The sequence below is a fragment of the Coregonus clupeaformis genome, chromosome 1 (assembly GCF_020615455.1).
Source record: "Coregonus clupeaformis isolate EN_2021a chromosome 1, ASM2061545v1, whole genome shotgun sequence".
Taxonomy (NCBI): Eukaryota; Metazoa; Chordata; class Actinopteri; order Salmoniformes; family Salmonidae; genus Coregonus; species Coregonus clupeaformis.
Genome location: NC_059192.1, coordinates 18,078,756 through 18,098,460, shown reverse-complemented (window position 1 = coordinate 18,098,460; position 19,705 = coordinate 18,078,756). Strand labels below are relative to the sequence as shown.

General features: G+C 47.3%; 1 protein-coding gene across 3 annotated transcripts in view; it reads right to left on the bottom strand.

The window, feature by feature from the left end:
- Positions 1–18,745, bottom strand: part of LOC121539057 (tyrosine-protein phosphatase non-receptor type 13-like) — a 31,192-nt gene extending 12,447 nt beyond the window's left edge. For all 3 annotated transcript variants that reach the window (XM_041847396.2, XM_041847313.2, XM_041847479.2), the window contains exons 1-13: positions 18,434–18,745; positions 13,773–13,894; positions 13,241–13,404; positions 12,701–12,946; positions 11,942–12,105; positions 11,619–11,778; positions 10,243–10,314; positions 9,954–10,128; positions 9,617–9,752; positions 9,331–9,469; positions 8,976–9,128; positions 6,324–6,509; positions 253–412 (exon numbers count right to left, since the gene is read on the bottom strand). In XM_041847396.2, the coding sequence (XP_041703330.2) occupies positions 253–412; positions 6,324–6,509; positions 8,976–9,128; positions 9,331–9,469; positions 9,617–9,752; positions 9,954–10,128; positions 10,243–10,314; positions 11,619–11,778; positions 11,942–12,105; positions 12,701–12,946; positions 13,241–13,404; positions 13,773–13,893 (1,876 nt within the window). In that variant the 5' untranslated portion in view covers position 13,894; positions 18,434–18,745. The remainder of the gene's footprint in view (positions 1–252; positions 413–6,323; positions 6,510–8,975; positions 9,129–9,330; positions 9,470–9,616; positions 9,753–9,953; positions 10,129–10,242; positions 10,315–11,618; positions 11,779–11,941; positions 12,106–12,700; positions 12,947–13,240; positions 13,405–13,772; positions 13,895–18,433) is intronic.
- Between the last annotated feature and the right edge of the window lie 960 nt (positions 18,746–19,705).

Below are 19,705 nucleotides of genomic sequence, written 5' to 3'. Positions count from 1 at the left end.
CTGTTTGGCCTATCAATAAACCCACATGGGACATTAGCGGGATATATATTTTATAAGCAATATACTGTGTATGGCTGAAGAATCTGGCAAAAAAGATTCACCAAGAACAGGACACACACTGTATAGAATCCGAACAAGCTGTCCCTGGGACACTATTAACAGGAATGTAGTAGTGGTTATAGTTTGGGCCAGGAGTTTTTTTCTTGACCATGTGACTTTACCAGTTATGATGTCATAATAAAATGTTCTGACCTGAGGCCAGACTGTGGCCGAGCTGGCGAGAGTTCATCTCATTGTGAAACTTGTGCTGGGCAGAGCAGAGGTTGCACAGGTACGTGGCCGTCTTGGATCTCTCTGTGACAAAGGTGTGCTTTTTCTTACTCCCTCTGCTCTCAATGACAAATTTCCGGTACTGTGGTGGGACAGAGAGCAAGGAGGGGTTAAGGCAATTACAGACATAACTAGCCAGCAAAACAACAATAGCTACAAAATTCACTGGCAAAACAAACACTTTATATTCAATTATATTTACTTCCTGTCACGGATTCAGCCGAGGCTGCTCCTCCTCCTTGCTCGGGCAGGCTTCGGCGTTCGTCGTCCCCGGAGTACTAGCTACTGCCGATCGATGTTTCGGTGTTTGTCTTGTTTGGTCTTTATTGTTTACACCTGTTTCCCATTATGTTGTATTTTATTCCCTATATTACCCCCTGTCTCTCATTGGTTATTGTGTGTGATTGTTCTTTGTCATTCCGGCAGTTGCTTTGTGTACGGGTTATTGTGTTTTCCTCCCTGTTTGGAGGTTTGTTGTTTTTGTATGAGATTTACTGTGTTCAGTAAAAGTACGTTGCCAGCCGCTCTGTGTCCTGCATTTGACTTCGCTGACCGCATACACGTCGCGTGACAGAATCACACACCTAGACATGGAGTCAGCAGGAGCGGCGGTGCCAGCTGGATCAATGGAGGAGCGCGTAGCACAACAAGCGGCCATGATCCAGGCTCTCGGCACCGCCATGGAACGGGTGGTGAACACCATGGAGCGATGGGAAAGAGGAGGTTTGCCCACACCTCCTCCGACGATACCACCACCATCAGCTATACCCATCGCTTCACCTCCGGGGTCCAGTGGGATTTGGTTCTCGCTCCCGAGGGCTTATGATGGCACAGCGGCCGGGTGCCAGGGTTTACTGCTCCAAGTGGAACTCTACCTGGCAACCATCCACCCGGTGCCCTCGGGATACGAGAGCGTGTCCGCCCTCATCTCCTGTCTGTCCGGCAAGGCGCTGGAGTGGGCCAACGCCGAGTGGGGGGGAATAGACGCCGCTACAGTCAACTATGCGGAGTTCACCCGCCACTTCAGGGCGGTGTTCGATCATCCCCCAGAGGGGAAGGCGGCGGGTGAGCGTCTGTTCCACCTCAGACAGGGGAAGAGGAGCGCGCAGGAGTTCGCACTGGACTTCCGGACTCTGGCTGCCAACGCGGGATGGAATGAGAGGGCCCTCATCGACCACTACAGGTGTAGCCTGAGGGAGGACGTGCATCGGGAATTGGCCTGCAGGGACACCAACCTAAGCTTCGATCAGCTGGTGGACATGTCGATTCGCCTAGATACCCTGTTGGCTACCCGCGGATGTCCGGAGTCGGGGCCGTCCATTCCATCCCCCAGCACTTCCGAGCCGAGCCCTATGGAGCTCGGGGGTGCTGGTGCTAGGGAGACCTGGAGAGACACCAGGAGAGAGGCCGTCCCCTGCACCAACTGTGGTCGCAGAGGACACACTGCGGGTCGGTGCTGGGGAGGGTCTCCTAGGAATCGAGGCAGTAGGCAGCGCACTGATGAGTCATTCCAGGTGAGTAAGCACCCAACTCACCCAGAGCTCTCTGTTGCGCATATGTGTATTAAAGTTGTGTTTCCCGAGGTTTCTCCTCACTCCCAGCATAAGGCGCTAGTAGATTCAGGCGCAGCTGGGAATTTTATCGATCGCCGGTTCACGTATAAGTTAGGGATTCCTATTGTACCAGTTGATGTGCACTTCCCCATCCATGCCCAAGATAGCCGTCCTTTGGGGTCGGGATTGATTAGGGAGGTCACAGCACCACTTAAGATGAAGACGCAGGAGGGCCATGAGGAGTTTATATGGTTATATTTGATTGATTCTCCTGCGTTTCCCGTGGTATTGGGGCTTCCCTGGTTAACATCTCATGACCCCAACATTTCATAGCAACAGAGGGCTCTCAAGGGATGGTCTGATCAGTGTGTCGGGCGGTGTGTAGGTGTTTCCGTAGGGGCAACAATGGTGGAAAGCCCGAACCAAGTTCCCACCATGCACATTCCTCCTGAGTATGCCGATTTGGCACTCGCCTTCTGTAAAAAGAAGGCGACTCAATTACCACCTCATCGACAGGGGGATTGTGCGATAGACCTCCAGGTAGGCGCTGCGCTTCCTCGTAGTCATGTGTATCCTCTGTCTCAGGAGGAGACGGCGGCTATGGAGACATACGTCACCGAATCTCTGAGACAGGGATACATACGATCGTCCACTTCCCCTGCGTCCTCGAGTTTCTTTTTTGTGAAGAAGAAGGATGGGGGTTTACGCCCGTGTATTGATTACCGTGGTCTCAATCAGATTACAATCAAATACAGCTATCCTCTCCCTCTGATTGCTAGTATGACGGAGTCATTACACGGGGCACGATTCTTCACAAAATTGGATCTCAGGAGCACGTACAACCGGGTGCGCATTAGGGAGGGAGATGAGTGGAAGACAGCATTCAGTACCACCTCGGGTCACTATGAGTACCTCGTCATGCCATACGGTTTAATGAATGCTCCTTCAGTCTTCCAATCGTTTGTGGACGAGATTTTCCGGGATTTGCATGGACAGGGTGTAGTGGTGTATATTGATGACATTCTAATATACTCTGCTACACGAGCCGAGCATGTGTCCCTGGTGCGTCGGGTGCTTGGTAGACTGTTGGAGCATGACCTGTATGCGAAGGCGGAGAAATGTCTGTTCTTCCAGGAGTCCATCTCCTTCCTGGGACATCGGTTGTCCGCGTCAGGGGTGGAGATGGAGATTGACCGCGTTTCAGCCGTGCGTAATTGGCAGACTCCCACCACGGTGAAGGAGGTGCAGCGGTTCTTGGGTTTTGCCATTTACTACCGGAGGTTTATCTGGGGCTTTGGACAGGTAGCAGCTCCCATCACTTCCCTGCTAAAGGGGGGCCCGGTGCGTCTGCAGTGGTCGGCTGAGGCGGACAGGGCGTTTAGACATCTGAAGGACCTGTTCACCTCGGCTCCGGTGCTGGCACATCCGGATCCCTCTTTGGCGTTCCAAGTTGAGGTGGATGCGTCCGAGGCGGGGATCGGTGCTATACTGTCTCAGCGCTTGGGCACGCCACCAGAACTCCGCCCCTGTGCTTTCTATTCTAAGAAGCTCAGTCCGGCGGAGCACAATTATGACGTGGGGGACAGGGAGCTGCTAGCGGTGATTCAAGCCCTGAAGGTGTGGAGGCATTGGCTTGAGGGGGCTAAACACCCTTTTCTCATTCTGACTGACCATCGTAACCTGGAGTACATCCGGGCAGCGAGGAGACTGAACCCTCGCCAGGCTAGGTGGGCCATGTTTCTTACCCAATTTGTATTTAAGCTCACCTATAGACCAGGGTCACAGAACGCTAAGGCAGACGCCCTGTCCCGACGATATGACACAGAGGAGAGGTCCATTGAGCCCACTCCCATACTTCCGGAGTCTTGTCTGGTGGCACCGGTGGTGTGGGAGGTCGATGCGGACATCGAGCGGGCGTTACGTGCCGACACTACTCCCCCACAGTGTCCAGAGGGACGGAAGTACGTGCCGCTCGAGGTTTGTGATCGACTGATATATTGGGCTCACACGTCACCCTCCTCTGGTCATCCTGGTATTGGTCGGACAGTGCACTGCCTTAGTGGGAAGTACTGGTGACCCACTTTAGCTAGGGACGTGAGGGTTTACGTTTCCTCCTGCTCGGTGTGCGCCCAGTGTAAGGCACCTAGACACCTGCCCAGAGGGAAGTTAAAACCCCTACCCGTTCCACAACGGCCGTGGTCTCACCTATCGGTGGATTTTGTCACGGACCTTCCCCCCTCCCAGGGGAACACTACGATCTTGGTCGTTGTGGATCGGTTTTCTAAGGCCTGCCGTCTCATTCCTATGCCAGGTCTCCCTACAGCCCTACAAACTGCCGACGCCCTGTTCACTCACGTCTTCCGGCACTACGGGGTGCCTGAGGATATAGTGTCTGATCGGGGTCCCCAGTTCACCTCTAGAGTCTGGAGGGTGTTTATGGAATGTCTGGGGGTCTCGATTAGCCTTACCTCAGGTTTTCACCCTGAGAGTAATGGGCAGGTGGAGAGAGTAAACCAGGATGTGGGTAGGTTTCTGAGGTCCTATTGCCAGGACCGGCAGGAGGAGTGGTCGGGGTATATCCCCTGGGCAGAGATAGCCCAAAACTCACTCCGCCACTCCTCCACTAATCTTACGCCTTTTCAGTGTGTGCTGGGTTATCAGCCGGTCCTGGCGCCCTGGCATCAGAGCCAGATCGAAGCCCCTGCGGTGGATGAGTGGTTTCGGCGCTCGGAGGAAACATGGAACGCTGCGCATGTCCATCTGCAGCGGGCTATCAGGCGGCAAAAGGCGAGCGCCGATCACCACCGCAGTGAGGCTCCGGTGTATGCACCGGGAGATCGGGTCTGGCTCTCGACCCGAAACCTGCCCCTTCGCCTGCCCTGCCGGAAGCTGGGTCGGTGGTTTGTGGGGCCATTTAAAGTCCTGAGGAGATTGAACGAGGTATGTTATAGGTTACAACTGCCCATTAATTACCGCATTAACCCCTCGTTCCATGTGTCTCTCCTCAGGCCGGTGGTAGCTGGTCCACTCCAGGAGAATGAGGTACGAGAGGCTCCTCCGCCCCAACTAGACATTGAGGGGGCTCCGGCGTACTCAGTCCGTTCCATCTTGGATTCGAGGCGTCGGATGGGGGTTCTGCAGTATCTCGTGGAGTGGGAGGGGTATGGTCCGGAGGAACGGTGCTGGGTCCCTAGGAGGGACATCCTAGATCCCTCCCTGTTGAGGGATTTCCACCGGAGTCATCCGACTCGCCCTGCTCCGCGTCCTCCTGGCCGTCCCCGAGGCCGGGGTCGGCGCACGGCTGGAGCCGCGCGTCAAGGGGGGGGTACTGTCACGGATTCAGCCGAGGCTGCTCCTCCTCCTTGCTCGGGCAGGCTTCGGCGTTCGTCGTCCCCGGAGTACTAGCTACTGCTGATCGATGTTTCGGTGTTTGTCTTGTTTGGTCTTTATTGTTTTCACCTGTTTCCCATTATGTTGTATTGTATTCCCTATATTACCCCGTCTCTCATTGGGTATTGTGTGTGATTGTTCTTTGTCATTCCGGCAGTTGCTTTGGTGTACGGGTTATTGTGTTTTCCTCCCTGTTTGGAGGTTTGTTGTTTTTGTACGAGATTTACTGTGTTCAGTAAAAGTATGTTGCCAGCCGCTCTGTGTCCTGCGTTTGACTTCGCTGACCGCATACACGTCGCGTGACACTTCCAATATTCCTCAGCTCCATTTATTAAAGTGCTATTCCAAGGAAAATTTTAAAGGTTTAGAATTCAATTTGAAAGACGTCCTCTAGCGATTTTTTAAAACTTTTACTGCTGAAATATAAATACACACACTAAAGGGTAAAAAAAAAATGTTTTGTGCATAATAGTGTCATTTTAAACACAACTGAAAACTTCAAAGAGTAGGCCATTCAAGGAGTTGGTCTGATGGTCAAATATGATGTCATCGGCCTCCCGACTTGAACAAAAGAGGAAAGGTCCACTGCCATGTCATGAGGATACCTGGACCACCTATTGAGATGTGCCTTTTGTTAAGTAAATCAGGTGTTAAATGAGGTGAAATGGAGACTGGCGTGCCACTTTAAATGTAAATAAACAAGAGTTTTTGTCACACTCTCATCTGTTTCACCTGTCTTTGTGATTGTCTCCACCCCCCTCCAGGTGTTGCCCATCTTCCCCATTATCCCCAGTGTATTTATACCTGTGTTCTCTGTTTGTCTGTTGCCAGATCATCTTGTCTCGTCAAGCCTACCAGCGGTTTCCCCCTTGCTCCTGTCTTTTTCAAGTTCCTGTTTTCCCGGTTTTGACCATTCTGCCTGCCCTGACCCTGAGCCTGCCTGCCCCCTGTTCTAGTAATACACTTTTGTTACTTCGACACTGTCTGCATCTGGGTCTTCCCTAAAACGTGATAGTTTTGCATGATCTAAAAAAAAGGCACAATACTCACAGAGGAGGAGATACTGTTTGTTTCCCGCCAGTGGAATGTCTGACTTGTGGAGCGGGAGCCATCTTTAACCTCATACACTATGACTCCTTTGGCACACACTCCTAGGATCAGCTCTCCGATGACTGGCTTCTTCTCGTGGCCCACGCGGTAGAACAGAACACCGTACTCAGGAAGCTGCTGGGTGGCCTGGGAAGGAAGTTAGTCGTTAGAACTGGGTCATTGCTAGCTTCCACAGCCACAAAGTTATAAACCATGCTTGTTTCTACAATTTCTCTTTAACCATAACCTTAACCCTAACATTAACCACACTGCTAACCTTATGCCTAACCCTAACCTTAAATTAAGACCAGGAAGCACATTTTGTTTTCATGAATTGTTATGATATTATGACGTGGCTGTGGAATCTAGTGGAAACCGGGAACTGCCAACGCGCAAGCTTCCCGCAAGGGCTAAGAATACAAGCCAAACGTGTACTATATAGTATTACCATATGTTCACCTTTAATGCACTGTGCAGGTGCCACAGCCTTTTGGTGTAATGATTCAAATATCAGTCCACTGAGTATGGAATTAATAACGTTAATATAACCGTAGAACTCTATGGAGTGTTTTCATTGTGTCACGATCGTTATTGGAAGACACGGACCAAGGCGCAGCGTGGTAAGTGTACATCTTTATTTGTACTTAACTCACGAACAAAACAACAAACAAACTATACGTGAAGTCCTGAGGTTATAACACAACAAACCTTTACGGAACAATATCCAACATCTAACTGGTGCCAACAGGCTGCCTAAGTATGGTCCCCAATCAGAGACAACGAGCTACAGCTGCCTCTGATTGGGAACCACCCTGGCCAACATAGATCACCACGATCTAGAAACTAAAACATAGAAAACGAAACAATAAAAATCCACACCCTGGCTCAACATTTAAGAGTCCCCAGAGCCAGGGCGTGACAGTACCCCCCCCCCAAAGGCACGGACTGCGACCGCGCCACACCAACACAACAGGGTAGGGGCCGGGTGGGCATTCCACCTCGGAGGCGGATCCGGGCGTGACCACCACTCTCTCTCTACCCCCCCGTTGCGCCCCTGGTCTGGTCCCGCTGGCCGGAGCTGGACTGGACACCGGTGGAGCGGATTGCTCTGGCTCCGGAGTGGATCCGCAGACTGGAGTTGGACCGGACCCCGGTGGAGCGGATTGCTCTGGCTCCGGAGTGGAGCAGTTGACCGGTGCTGGACCAGGCACCGGTGGAACAGGCACGGGCCGTGCCGGACTGGACACATGCACCACTGGCTTGGTGCGGGGAGCAGGAACGGGCCGGACCGGGCTGACGACGCGCACCACTGGCTTGGTGCGGGGAGCAGGAAGGGGCCGGACCGGGCTGGCGACGTGCACCACTGGCTTGGTGCGAGGGACAGGAACAGGCCGGACCGGGCTGGCGACGCGCACCACTGGCTTGGTGCGAGGGACAGGAACAGGCCGGGCTGGACTGGGAACACGCACCACTGGCTTGGTGCGGGGAGCAGGAACAGGCCGGGCTGGACTGGGAACACGCACCGCTGGCTTGGTGTGGGGAGCAGGAACAGGCCGGGCTGGACTGGGAACACGCACCACTGGCTTGGTGCGGGGAGCCGGAACGGGCCGGGCCGGACTGTGGAGGCGGACTGGAGGTCTGGAGCGGAGAGCTGACACAACCCGTCCTGACTGAATGCCTATTTCCACACAATATGTGTGAGGCATCAGCACAGGACGTACAGGGCTGTGCACTCGTACTGGCGCTACAGCACGTGGCACTGGTGCAGGATATACGGGACCGAGGAGGGGTACTGGAGCCACGAGCGTTGAGCCGGCACACCCCGTCCTGGCTGCATGCCCACCTTTGCACGACACGTGCGTGGTGCTAGCACAGGACGTACAGGACTGTGCCGGAACACTCGCGGCACAGTACGTGGCTCCGCATAACACGGAGCCTGCCCAGTCTCACGCTTCCTAGCCTGAGTACGGGGAGTTGGCTCTGCTCTACCTCTAGGCTCCGCCAACCACCCTTTTAGCCCCCCCAAAATATTTTATTGGGGCTGTCTCTCGGGCTTCCTCCTCGGCCGGTACCCTCTGCGTTGCCGCTGCTCCTCTCTGTAGCGCGCCTCCACAGTCTCCTCCCAAGGACGGCGATCCATTCCGGCCTGGATCTCTTCCCAAGTCCAGGATCCCTTCCCGTCCAGGATCTCCTCCCAAGGCCAGGCTGTCTGTTCCTGGACACGCTGCTTGGTCCTCCTTTGGTGGGATCTTCTGTCACGATCGTTATTGGAAGACACGGACCAAGGCGCAGCGTGGTAAGCGTACATCTTTATTTGTACTTAACTCACGAACAAAACAACAAACAAACGATACGTGAAGTCCTGAGGTTATAACACAACAAACCTTTACGGAACAAGATCCCACATCTAACTGGTGCCAACAGGCTGCCTAAGTATGGTCCCCAATCAGAGACAACGAGCTGCAGCTGCCTCTGATTGGGAACCACCCTGGCCAACATAGATCACCACGATCTAGAAACTAAAACATAGAAAACGAAACAATAAAAATCCACACCCTGGCTCAACATTTAAGAGTCCCCAGAGCCAGGGCGTGACACATTGGTTCATGTTACCTTGAGGAACTCAAGCTCGGACTCGTCGGTACTCATCGTGGAGTTATTGGCATGTAACTGTAGCAACTCCTCCTTTAGGTAAGGCAAGGCTCTTTTCTCCATGATGCTCTTGGCAACGTACTGGTCTGGGCGATAGTAGTTCCTCCCATAAACCTTTAGAAAAGATCAGACAAAGTTAGTCATCACTCAACTATAACATTTTCAGAGCTAATATAACGAAATATGAACAAGGTAATTGATATTTAAGTATGCAGTTAAATCCACCTAGACCTTGACCAATCACGTGACAATTGTGTGATACAGCATATCAAAGATACTTCATAACCATATAACTAAAATAAACTATAAAAAACACCTCAGGCATGCAGTCTCCATACTCTGCTTGGAGAGCCAAGGCACCCAGATAAAGGCCTGTCTCTTCATGGCAGGCCAACCTGTCCTCCAGTATATCTTTCCTCAGCTGTAGGTAGTACTGGTGACGAGTCAGTTTGTGCCTGCCAAAAACGCCAGTCACAAAACCACAATATGCTTACATAGAGAAAGCGGTGGACTATCTGCAATATTGCCTGACCTCTATGGATTCTACAGTCCTTCAATACAACACAGTGTGAGCATAAGAGGATGTGTCGTACTGAACTTACAAAAGGAGAGAGATGTCGTGGACAAAGAATTTGACCCTGAAGAAAAGGACAAACGTGGAGGTAGGCACTTTCTTCCAACTGTCGGGGGCAACCTTGGATATCTTTGTGTCATTGTCCAGGAAGAAAAACTCATTATCTAAAAACCGAGACAAGATGAAGAAGAGTGACATGTTTAACACATGAACCACATAAAGACCACCTATAACTCTTTCAGAACTGTAGTTAAACAACGACAAATCAGCAGGTAGAGGAAATGTTAGACAATAGCCATTCAAAACAAAACACCACAGTGAATTATTTACAGTAAATTACATACAGTATAATACTGGTAAATTACCATCAATGTAAGCAAGGCCGAAGTAGAAGTGTTCAACCAGGTTGGAGTGGGCAACAATCATATTAAAGACATCCCCGCCTCCTGACTTGACGTCACACTTGACCAGGATGCTCTGTCCGTTTGGCATGACCACACTCAGTTCCCTCATAGTGGAGGGAGACTTCCCTTTCTTTGACTGGATTGACAGACAGAAAGATAGTGATTAATATAAAGGCAGGCTGGTGACAGTTGGGGTGATGTAAAAAAGCATTTGGTGATGGAGCTCTTGATGATGAAAAGTCATAATTACCACAATGGATCCGGGCAGCTCCAAGACAACCAGTGGCTCGTCTAACATTCGAATAAACTCGGGACCCATATCCTGCAGATATAAAGAGCGAAACATTAAGAACTACACTACGTAGTCAAAAGTATGTGGACACCTGCTTGTCGAACATCTAATTCCAAAATCATGGGCATCAACATGGAGTTGGTCCCCCCTTTGCTGCTATAACAGCCTCCACTCTTCTGGGAAGGCTTTTCACTAGATGTTGGAACATTGCTGTGGGGACTTGCATCCATTCAGCCACAAGAGCATTAGTGAGGTCGGGCACTGATGTTGGGCGATTAGGCCTGACTCGCATTCGGCGTTCCAATTCATCCCAAAGGTGTTCAATGGGGTTAAGGTCAGGGCTCTGTGCAGGCCAGTCAAGTTCTTCCACACCAATCTCGACAAACCATTTCTGTATGGACCTCGCTTTGTGCACGGGGGCATTGTCATGCTGAAACAGGAAAGGACCTTCCCCAAACTGTTACCACAAAGTTGGAAGCACAGAATTGTCTAGAATGTAATTGAATGCTGTAACGTTAAGATTTCCCTTCACTGGAACAAAGGGGCCTAGCCCGAACCACGAAAAACAGCCCCAGACCATTATTCCTCCTCCACCAAACTTTACAGTTGGCACTATGCATTGGGGCAGGTAGCGTTCTCCTGGCATCCACCAAACCCAGACTAGTCCGTCAGACTGCCAGATGGTGAAGTGTGATTCATCACTCCAAAGAACGCGTTTCCACTGTTCCAGAGTCCAATGGCGGCGAGCTTTACACCACTCCAGCCGATGCTTGGCATTGCGCATGGTGACCTCAGGCTTGTGTGCGGCTGCTCGGCCATGGAAACCCATTTCATGGAGCTCCCGACGAACAGTTATTGTGCTGACGTTGCTTCCAGAGGCAGTTTGGAACTCAGTAGTGAGTGTTGCAACCGAGGACAGATGGTTTTTACGCGCTACGCGCTTCAGCACTCGGCGGTCCCATTCTGTGAGCTTGTGTGGCTTACCACTTTGCGGCTGAGGTGTTGTTGCTCCTACACGTTTCCACTTCACAATAACAGCACTTACAGTTTACCGGGGCAGCTCTAGCAGGGCAGACATTTTACAAACTGACTTGTTGGAAAGGTGGATGCCACGTTGAAAGTCACTGAGCTCTTCAGTAAGGCCATTCTACTGCCAATGTTTGTCTATGGAGATTGCATGGCTGTGTGCGTGATTCTATACACCTGTCAGCAACGGGAGTGGCTGCAAGGGCCAAATCCACTAATTTGAAGGGGTGTCCAGATACTTTTGTATATATAGTGTATGTTCTGTTATTTCAACCCAAAATGTCACATGACTCTCTATGATATCATACCTTGGCTTTCTTTTCATTAAGACTGACAGTGGACTCGTTCAGATACACGTATGGTATAGGTCTAATGCTGCCACGGCGAAAGCCATCCAGGTAAGGGCTACAGGGGTTACGGGACTGATAGCTGCAGTAACTCTCTCTGTGACGTAACCCCTGGGCAATTCTGGAATAAAAAAAGACAATACATGGATTCTTTAATTTATTATCCACAGGCTGTTGGGTGAACTATCCCTTTAAAAAAAAAAAACTATATTTGTAAAGCTGATACTATGTATTGCGGTCAGAATGATCCTTTGTTGTTTGAAACGTGCCGGCCAGGTTCTTACCCTCTGCTGAGCTTGGCTTGGAATGTTGAGGCGCTTCTGTTTCTCAGTGCCCAGGTAGAGTTATGGTGCGAGGCACTTCCTGAGAGACTGTGAAGCCTCTCTCTGACCATCTGACTCCGGTCAGTAAGCTGAGGACCATTCTCAGCCATGGACACGTGATCGACCTAGAAAACCCAATAGAATTACAGCTACTGAATTACAAAAGTTGCACTGACCTATCCTTAAAAATAACCGTATGTCACAAATTAACTCAATTAAAAGAATTGAAACCCAGCTTTAGATTGCAGCCAAGATAGAGGTTCAGCCAGCCAAGAGTCCGTAGTGTCACAATATGGAGGCCAATGTATTTCTAGGAACTTTGACCTTATAGTGTCAGCATGCTGGACGGCACATGGAGTGTAGGGTGACCCTGGCACGCTTTAGTATACATCACTAAGAAACCAGCGGGGTGCTGTGGTATTAGCCTCATCGAAAACGAAGACAGACAGAGATAACAGCTTGAGTTAATTAATTCATAATGTCTCCCCCACTGCTTCAATGGATGCTTTTGTGTGTAGGCCTATACCAAACTGGGACCGATCTCAATTTGAGCTTCTCGATAACAAATGGACAAGATGAAGAGTTGATGACTTACGTATGACTGCCAAATGTATAACTGTAGAGCAGGTTTTTGCATACACAACAGCCAGGTAGGTACAGTGATAGCTATACTGACTACAGGTGCATTGCCTAAGCCAAAGGGAATGTGGGTGAACTCACAGAGTCCCTGAACACATCTTCTACTAGCTGTTTGATGAGCTTCTCTGGTGGGGGCAGTTGAGCAGTCTTGATGTGCTGGTCACAGGTCTCCAGCACAGTCACGAGATCCGCTCGTCTCTGGGCCATGTCCTCACACATACTCAGCAACAGGTTGTTCAGTTTGTCACTCAGCTGAATGGGCTGGTTTTGAGGTAGTTGATAATCAACGGACCAGTAGAGGGTCATTCCTAGGGAATATACAACCATCTGAAGAAAACCCAAAAGAAAAATGAGTAAAATCCTTCCAGAGGAATTCATGTAAAACCAAAAGTCAAGAGCCAAAACAGCGGTGAGATGTCACACCAATGACCATAGGGGTTTACAAGACAGCACAGACAGATCTGGAACCATGCTAGTAGTAGTGAGAAACAATTTATTTTATTGTTTTTTGTTTATTTTGTTTTTAAAGCGACTTTGAAATTCTACTTGTAATGAGAAGTGCTATATAAAATACATGTCGTACTATTACGATTACACTAAGATCAGGATTTCTTGATCAACCTTTTCCGAGGCTGTCCTGTTGGAGGCAACGTGGCCCTCCTGTACCTCTGGAGCAGTGAAGGAGCCCAGGTCCCCTGACCGGGCACAGCTCTTAAAGGCAAGGTTCCCACGGGCTGACAGCAACATAGAGCCAGGGCTCAGTACACTGCACATGTTACCAGGACCTAACGACAAGACAAAGACAAAAGCCATACTATTAACTTGCATGTCTGCATGGCTATAGGAATAATTCACTCCAAAAATCTAAGTTCGTCAGACGTTAGAAGTAGAGCATGATATGATATGGTGGTTCCTATCTTTCCCATACGTTTCGGGCTTGAGGCATATTTCTTCTAATGCATAAAGATGCATATAAAAACAGAAGTCATGGATTATGAACTCAGCTCAACATTAGACCACTTTTGAGGTCTGAAAACATCTGACAAATGTTTAATGGGCCATGAACAATCCCTTTAAGATCAAAAGGTCATTTTAGCAACTGCCAGTGGGTATTATCATGGGTCAGGAAAGGGATATAAATGTGTCCAGGTACCTTTGTGGGAGATGTCCGTTAAGGCCTCGGCAGTGCCCAGAAGCAGACACCATACCTCATCCTCCTCCAGAGGTGACCCCCGGGCCTCCAGCACCTCCGCCAGGGTCACGAACGTGCCCATCCTGGGGGACACAGCCATGGGAAGATACAGTCATATATTATCTAAAGGGGGGAATAATTGTTGTTATTTAAGGTCAAACGCTGTACTAGCTAACTTTATTCCTAGTTATATGTACATACGTGCAGTATCTACCTCAATTACCTTGTACCCCTAAACATTGACTAGGTACTGGTACCCTGTGTATATAACCAAGTTATCGTTACTTATTGTGTATTTATTGTTACGTGTTTTGCTTTCTATTATTTCTCTATTTTCTTTCTCTCTACATTTCACTGTTAGTCAACACCTGTTGTTCACAAAGCATGTGACAAATTCTATTTTATTTTATTTGATGAGAAATATACTGTATGTTTCATCGTAGTCTCTGTGAAAAAAGAAGCAAAGCTAAAATTTTGATTACAAAGAAAACTGTTGAATGTAATAAACTTCACCGTTGCCATAATCATTTCTGAATTTTAAAAAGGGTCCACACAACCATACTGTCTTATCGCATAAATCATTATCTCAAAGTGATCCTTTTTACTGAGAATATAGAGATATTAGGAGAACAAAGGTACATTTGGCCAATTAGACAACTATCTACAGATGATTATCTAGAGTACCATGGGTAAGGCAACTGCTTGGTCTAATGGAATAAATACAGACGCCCCCTCCCCTCCTCCACCCATCTGTTTCTTTCCCCCTCTCCCTCATACACGCACACCAGGCTTTCACACATTTCACACTGAGCTTTCAGTTTGGCAAATACCGGTAATTGGCTTTCACAGAGCCTGAAGGATTTGCTCTAATGTGTCTGCTCTCTCTGTGCCTTTGATTTTTTTCTCCCTCTCGTCACTAAGGTGACGGCGAAGCATTCAGATGAGAAGTGACAGTGCTGAGGTTCTCTGACATATCAAATTAGTTTACCTCGTGTATGGTTTCACTAAACAGGGATGGCATTATAGCATTAGGGTCGTTCCACAAGAAATTGGAACAAAAAAAGAACATTTTTTCTGAAATGTAATACATGAAAAAGTATTTTGGAGGAAGGATGTTGGAACAACCCATTAGGGCTTTTGTTTTTGTATGCATATAAAACCTTATTTTAGAGGGATGCAGGTTCACTTTTCTTTAAATCAAACCTCAAAGTTGTGGAGTTATACACTGACTGAGTGATGAATGTAACTACAAGGTGGTATCACATTTCACTCTAAAATCATACGTGATTCCTGAAAATATCAACTAAATCAAAGGATATACAGTACTATAATAAAATGAACGTCAATTATTTAATTGATAGTGTAGCATCTCTGGTTCCTGCAGGTGGAAGCGTCTCCAAAAATATATACTGTAGGGAGTTAGTTATGCTGGGTTCGTCATTACAGTTATACCATATATTGTGTAGCCTTGTTGGTGTTTTGAATCAGGGATAACAGTGGGTGGATGGGTATTCATACAGTAGCTAAGTCATTTACATACTCAAAGAGTGAGCTGAGGCCTAAAACGCTCTGTACCAGCATTTGATCAAAGTAGTCAGCGTATTAGAAATATCATGCTGTGGAAGGTGTGATCAAAACAGTGTATGTTTACCGCAGCAAAAGACGAGGTAATTATGGACTCCATCTCTATGTGCAGTATGTCGTTAGGACAAAAAACACGTAAGCTACAAACTAGAGTAGCATTACACAAACACGGAACAGAAGGTTGATAGAACATGTAATTGGATGCCAAATAAGCATTAGAACAATGCAATCCAAAATCAAAAGACCACATATGCTGCATTTGTTTTAATTTGTTCGTCCCTTTTTACCTATCCACAAAAATATCCCTTTCAAGTAGCCTACATTATTCTGGTTTGAACTGGATTGTGAGTGTGATACCTAGAAGTTCCCCTAGTCAATACCAAAGGCTGGCCGGGGACACGAGGTTTAGTGGGAGATCTAATTGCTACAAAGCCATTGCATCCGCTCTACAGGAACACAGTAGTTCCTATTGTATTTCAACCTAGGCGCAGCTGAACAGGACAGCATTTACAAGCCAAGACTAAGCAGCTGCCATCTTGGTTCATGTAGGCCTATAAGATAGTGTTTCTCATAAACAATGGCAAACTGTCTGAGGATTCCTTTTATCCCAAAATAAGTAGGTAAGCAATCATTCAACTGTAACTCACACTCACTCAAGATTGTGTTTTCTGACAGAAGAGAGTAAGCACTACTGCTGCAATAACAGGCATCAGTAAAATGAGAATACTGTATCTTAGATTAGAAGGCTGAAGGCTGGTACAAAGGACATCAACAGAGTGAGACTGCTGGATAGGCACATCCTCCTTTTGTACACCCATTCCCTAAATGCCACGTTCCCAATTGGTTTACTCTGAAAATAGACAAATATCATACATCATATATCGTATACAGTTGAAGTCGGAAGTTTACATACACCTTAGTCAAATACATTTAAACTCAGTTTTTCACAATTCCTGACATTTAATCCTAGTAAAAATTCCCTGTTTTAGGTCAGTTAGGATCACCACTTTATTTTTAGAATGTGAAATGTCAGAATAATAGTAGAGAGAATTATTTATTTCAGCTTTTATTTCTTTCATCACATTCCTAGTAGGTCAGAAGTTTACATACACTCAATTAGTATTTGGTAGCATTGCCTTTAAATTGTTTAACTTGGGTCAAACGTTCCGGGTAGCCTTCCACAAGCTTCCCACAATAAGTTGGGTGAATTTTGGCCCATTCCTCCTGACAGAGCTGGTGTAACTGAGTCAGGTTTGTAGGCCTCCTTGCTTGCACACACTTTTTCAGTTCTGCCCACACATTTTCTATAGGATTGAGGTCAGGGCTTTGTGATGGCCACTCCGATACCTTGACTTTGTTGTCCTTGGAAGACCAATTTGCGTTCAAGATTTAACTTCCCGACTGATGTCTTGAGATGTTGCTTCAATATATCCACATAATTTTCCTTCCTCATGATGCAATCTATTTTGTGAAGTGCACCAGTCCCTCCTGCAGCAAAGCACCCCCACAGCATGATGCTGCCACCCCCGTGCTTCACGGTTGGGATGGTTTTCTTCGGCTTGCAAGCAACCCCCTTTTTCCTCCAAAAATAACGATGGTCATTATGGCGAAACAGTTCTATTTTTGTTTCATCAAACCAGAGGACATTTCTCCAAAAAGTACGTTATTTTGTCCCCATGTGCAGTTGCAAACCGTAGTCTGGCTTTTTTACGGCGGTTTTGGAGCAGTGGCTTCTTCCTTGCTGAGCGGCCTTTCAGGTTATGTCGATATAGGACTTGTTTTACTGTGGATATAGATACTTTTGTACCTGTTTCCTCCAGCATCTTCACAAGGTCCTTTGCTGTTGTTCTGGTATTGATTTGCACTTTTCGCACCAAAGTACATTAATCTCTAGGAGACAGAACTTGTCTCCTTCCTGAGCGGTATGACGGCTGCGTGGTCCCATTGTGTTTATACTTGCGTACTATTATTTGTACAGATGAACGTGGTACCTTCAGGCGTTTGGATATTGCTCCCAAGGATGAACCAGACTTGTGGAGGTCTACAATATCTTCTGAGTTCTTGGCTGATTTCTTTTGATTTTCCCATGATGTCAAGCAAAGAGGCACTGAGTTTGAAGGTAGGCCTTGAAATACATCCACAGGTACACCTCCTATTTACTAAAATGATCAATCAATTAGCCTATCAGAGAAGCTTCTACAGCAATGACATCATTTTCTGGAATTTTCCAAGCTGTTTAAAGGCACAGTCAACTTAGTGTATGTAAACCTCTGACCCACTGGAATTGTGATACAGTGAATTATAAGTGAAATAATCTGTCTGCAAACAATTGTTGGGAAAATTACTTGTGTAATGCACAAAGTAGATGTCATAACTGACTTGCCAAAACTGTGTGGAGAGTTTGAAAAACAAGTTTTAATGACTCCAACCTAAGTGTATGTAAACTTCCGACTTCAACTGTATGTATACCCCTAGACACAGATCTGTACATACCACATGTACAAAGATGCATTTCTGACACACACCATACAAGATAACGCTCCTCATCCCCACCACCCATGTCAGACAAGGTAGGTCTATTTTTGCACCAGAACAGTTAGTACAAAAATATCTAAATAATTTAAATATAAAGGCATGATAACTGGCTATATTCATGCTGTCATTGCATTTAAAACATATTTACTAACTCTTATCCTAGCAAAATATCAAAATCACTTGCCCAATAATTAAATTGATGGGCTAAAATGCCACAGTAACGCACCTGCTTCCCTGACGATAACATCTCTTTAGGTTAAGATCATGCCTACCAGGTTATTGTCTAGAAACTGCCGATGTAATCTCTTGTAATTAAACTGTAAATACCTCATGGAAAGCAAGGGCCACAATTACCTTCCAATGACATACCGGCATTCATTCACTTACTCACTCATTGGTTGTGTTCCGCAACTTTTAGGCATTCATAGAATATCACATTTGTGTAGAATAGATGTAGGTCTATATTTTTGCGCAATTCTATCCAATTAAACCCATAAACTTACCTTATTTCATTCAATATCTGAAGAAGTCCCTCTTTAGAATGCCTCCAGCTCGAATGTAATCTTCTCAAGCATCACACAGCATTCCACCTGTGGCTGTACTCTTCATTTGCTACTTTTTCTAGCCTATCAGGCGACTTTTCATCTATCCATAATCCCATCACAGTACAGCGCGGAAATAACTAATTTTCTCCATAGAATATAACGTTCTGTACACAAACGTAGCGATGTGTCGATACTGTGTTTTCTGTCAATTCCGACTATATTTAGACTCCAGCTATAAGAACTCAATTGGATTACGCAGGAGCGGTTTGACAAGCAGCAAGGCAGTGGGCAACCAATTGGTGTGGGCAAGTGCTTTGAGCAGAATTTAGCTAATCTGTCAGTAGAAAGGTGATATAGGTATTGTTCTGCTCAGTTCTACTAACCCAAACCATGTTAATAATAGTTGTTTTTGTTGTTGTTGAGAAAACTTTGACAATAATGTGTGATTGTTGTTTGGCTAAAGACACAAGCGCTCTCACTTTCTTTCTCTCTATCTGTCTTTCTTACATTCTCTCTCTCTCTCTCTCTCTCTCTATCTCTCTCTCTCTGTCTCTCTCTCTCTGTCTCTCTCTGTCTCTCTCTCTGTGTTTCTCTCTCTCTCTCTCTCTCTCTCTCTCTCTCTCTCTCTCTCTCTCTCTCTCTCTATCTCTCTCTCTCTCTCTCTCCTCTCTCTCTCTCTCTCTCTCTCTCTCTCTCTCTCTCTCTCTCTCTCTCTCTCTCTCTCTCTCACTGTCTCTCTCTCTCTCTCTCTCTCTCTCTCTCTCTCTCTCTCTCTCTCACACACACACACACACACACACACACACACACACACACACACACACACACACACACACACACACACACACCCTTTCCATTCAAAATCCTAACCCTAAACATAACACTAACTCCTGACCTTAACCCTAACCCTAATTGTAACCCTAAAAGAATGGCGCTGGAGGGAATAGTACTTTAATGAGTTGGCTGCGAAGGACATCCTACTCATCCCAGGCGACGTTATAGAGGCCAGTGTGTGAGATACCTGATGTGACTAGGTCGGCAAGTGGATAAACCACCTTTACCTTCCGTTCTATTGGCAAACGTGCAATCAATGGAGAATAAACTGGACGAGCGCCATTCGAGACTATCCTATCAACGTGATCTGAAAAACTGTAATATCCTATGTTTCTCAGAGTCATGGCTGAACAAGGACATGGAAAATATAAATCTAGCTGGTTTTTCTATATATCG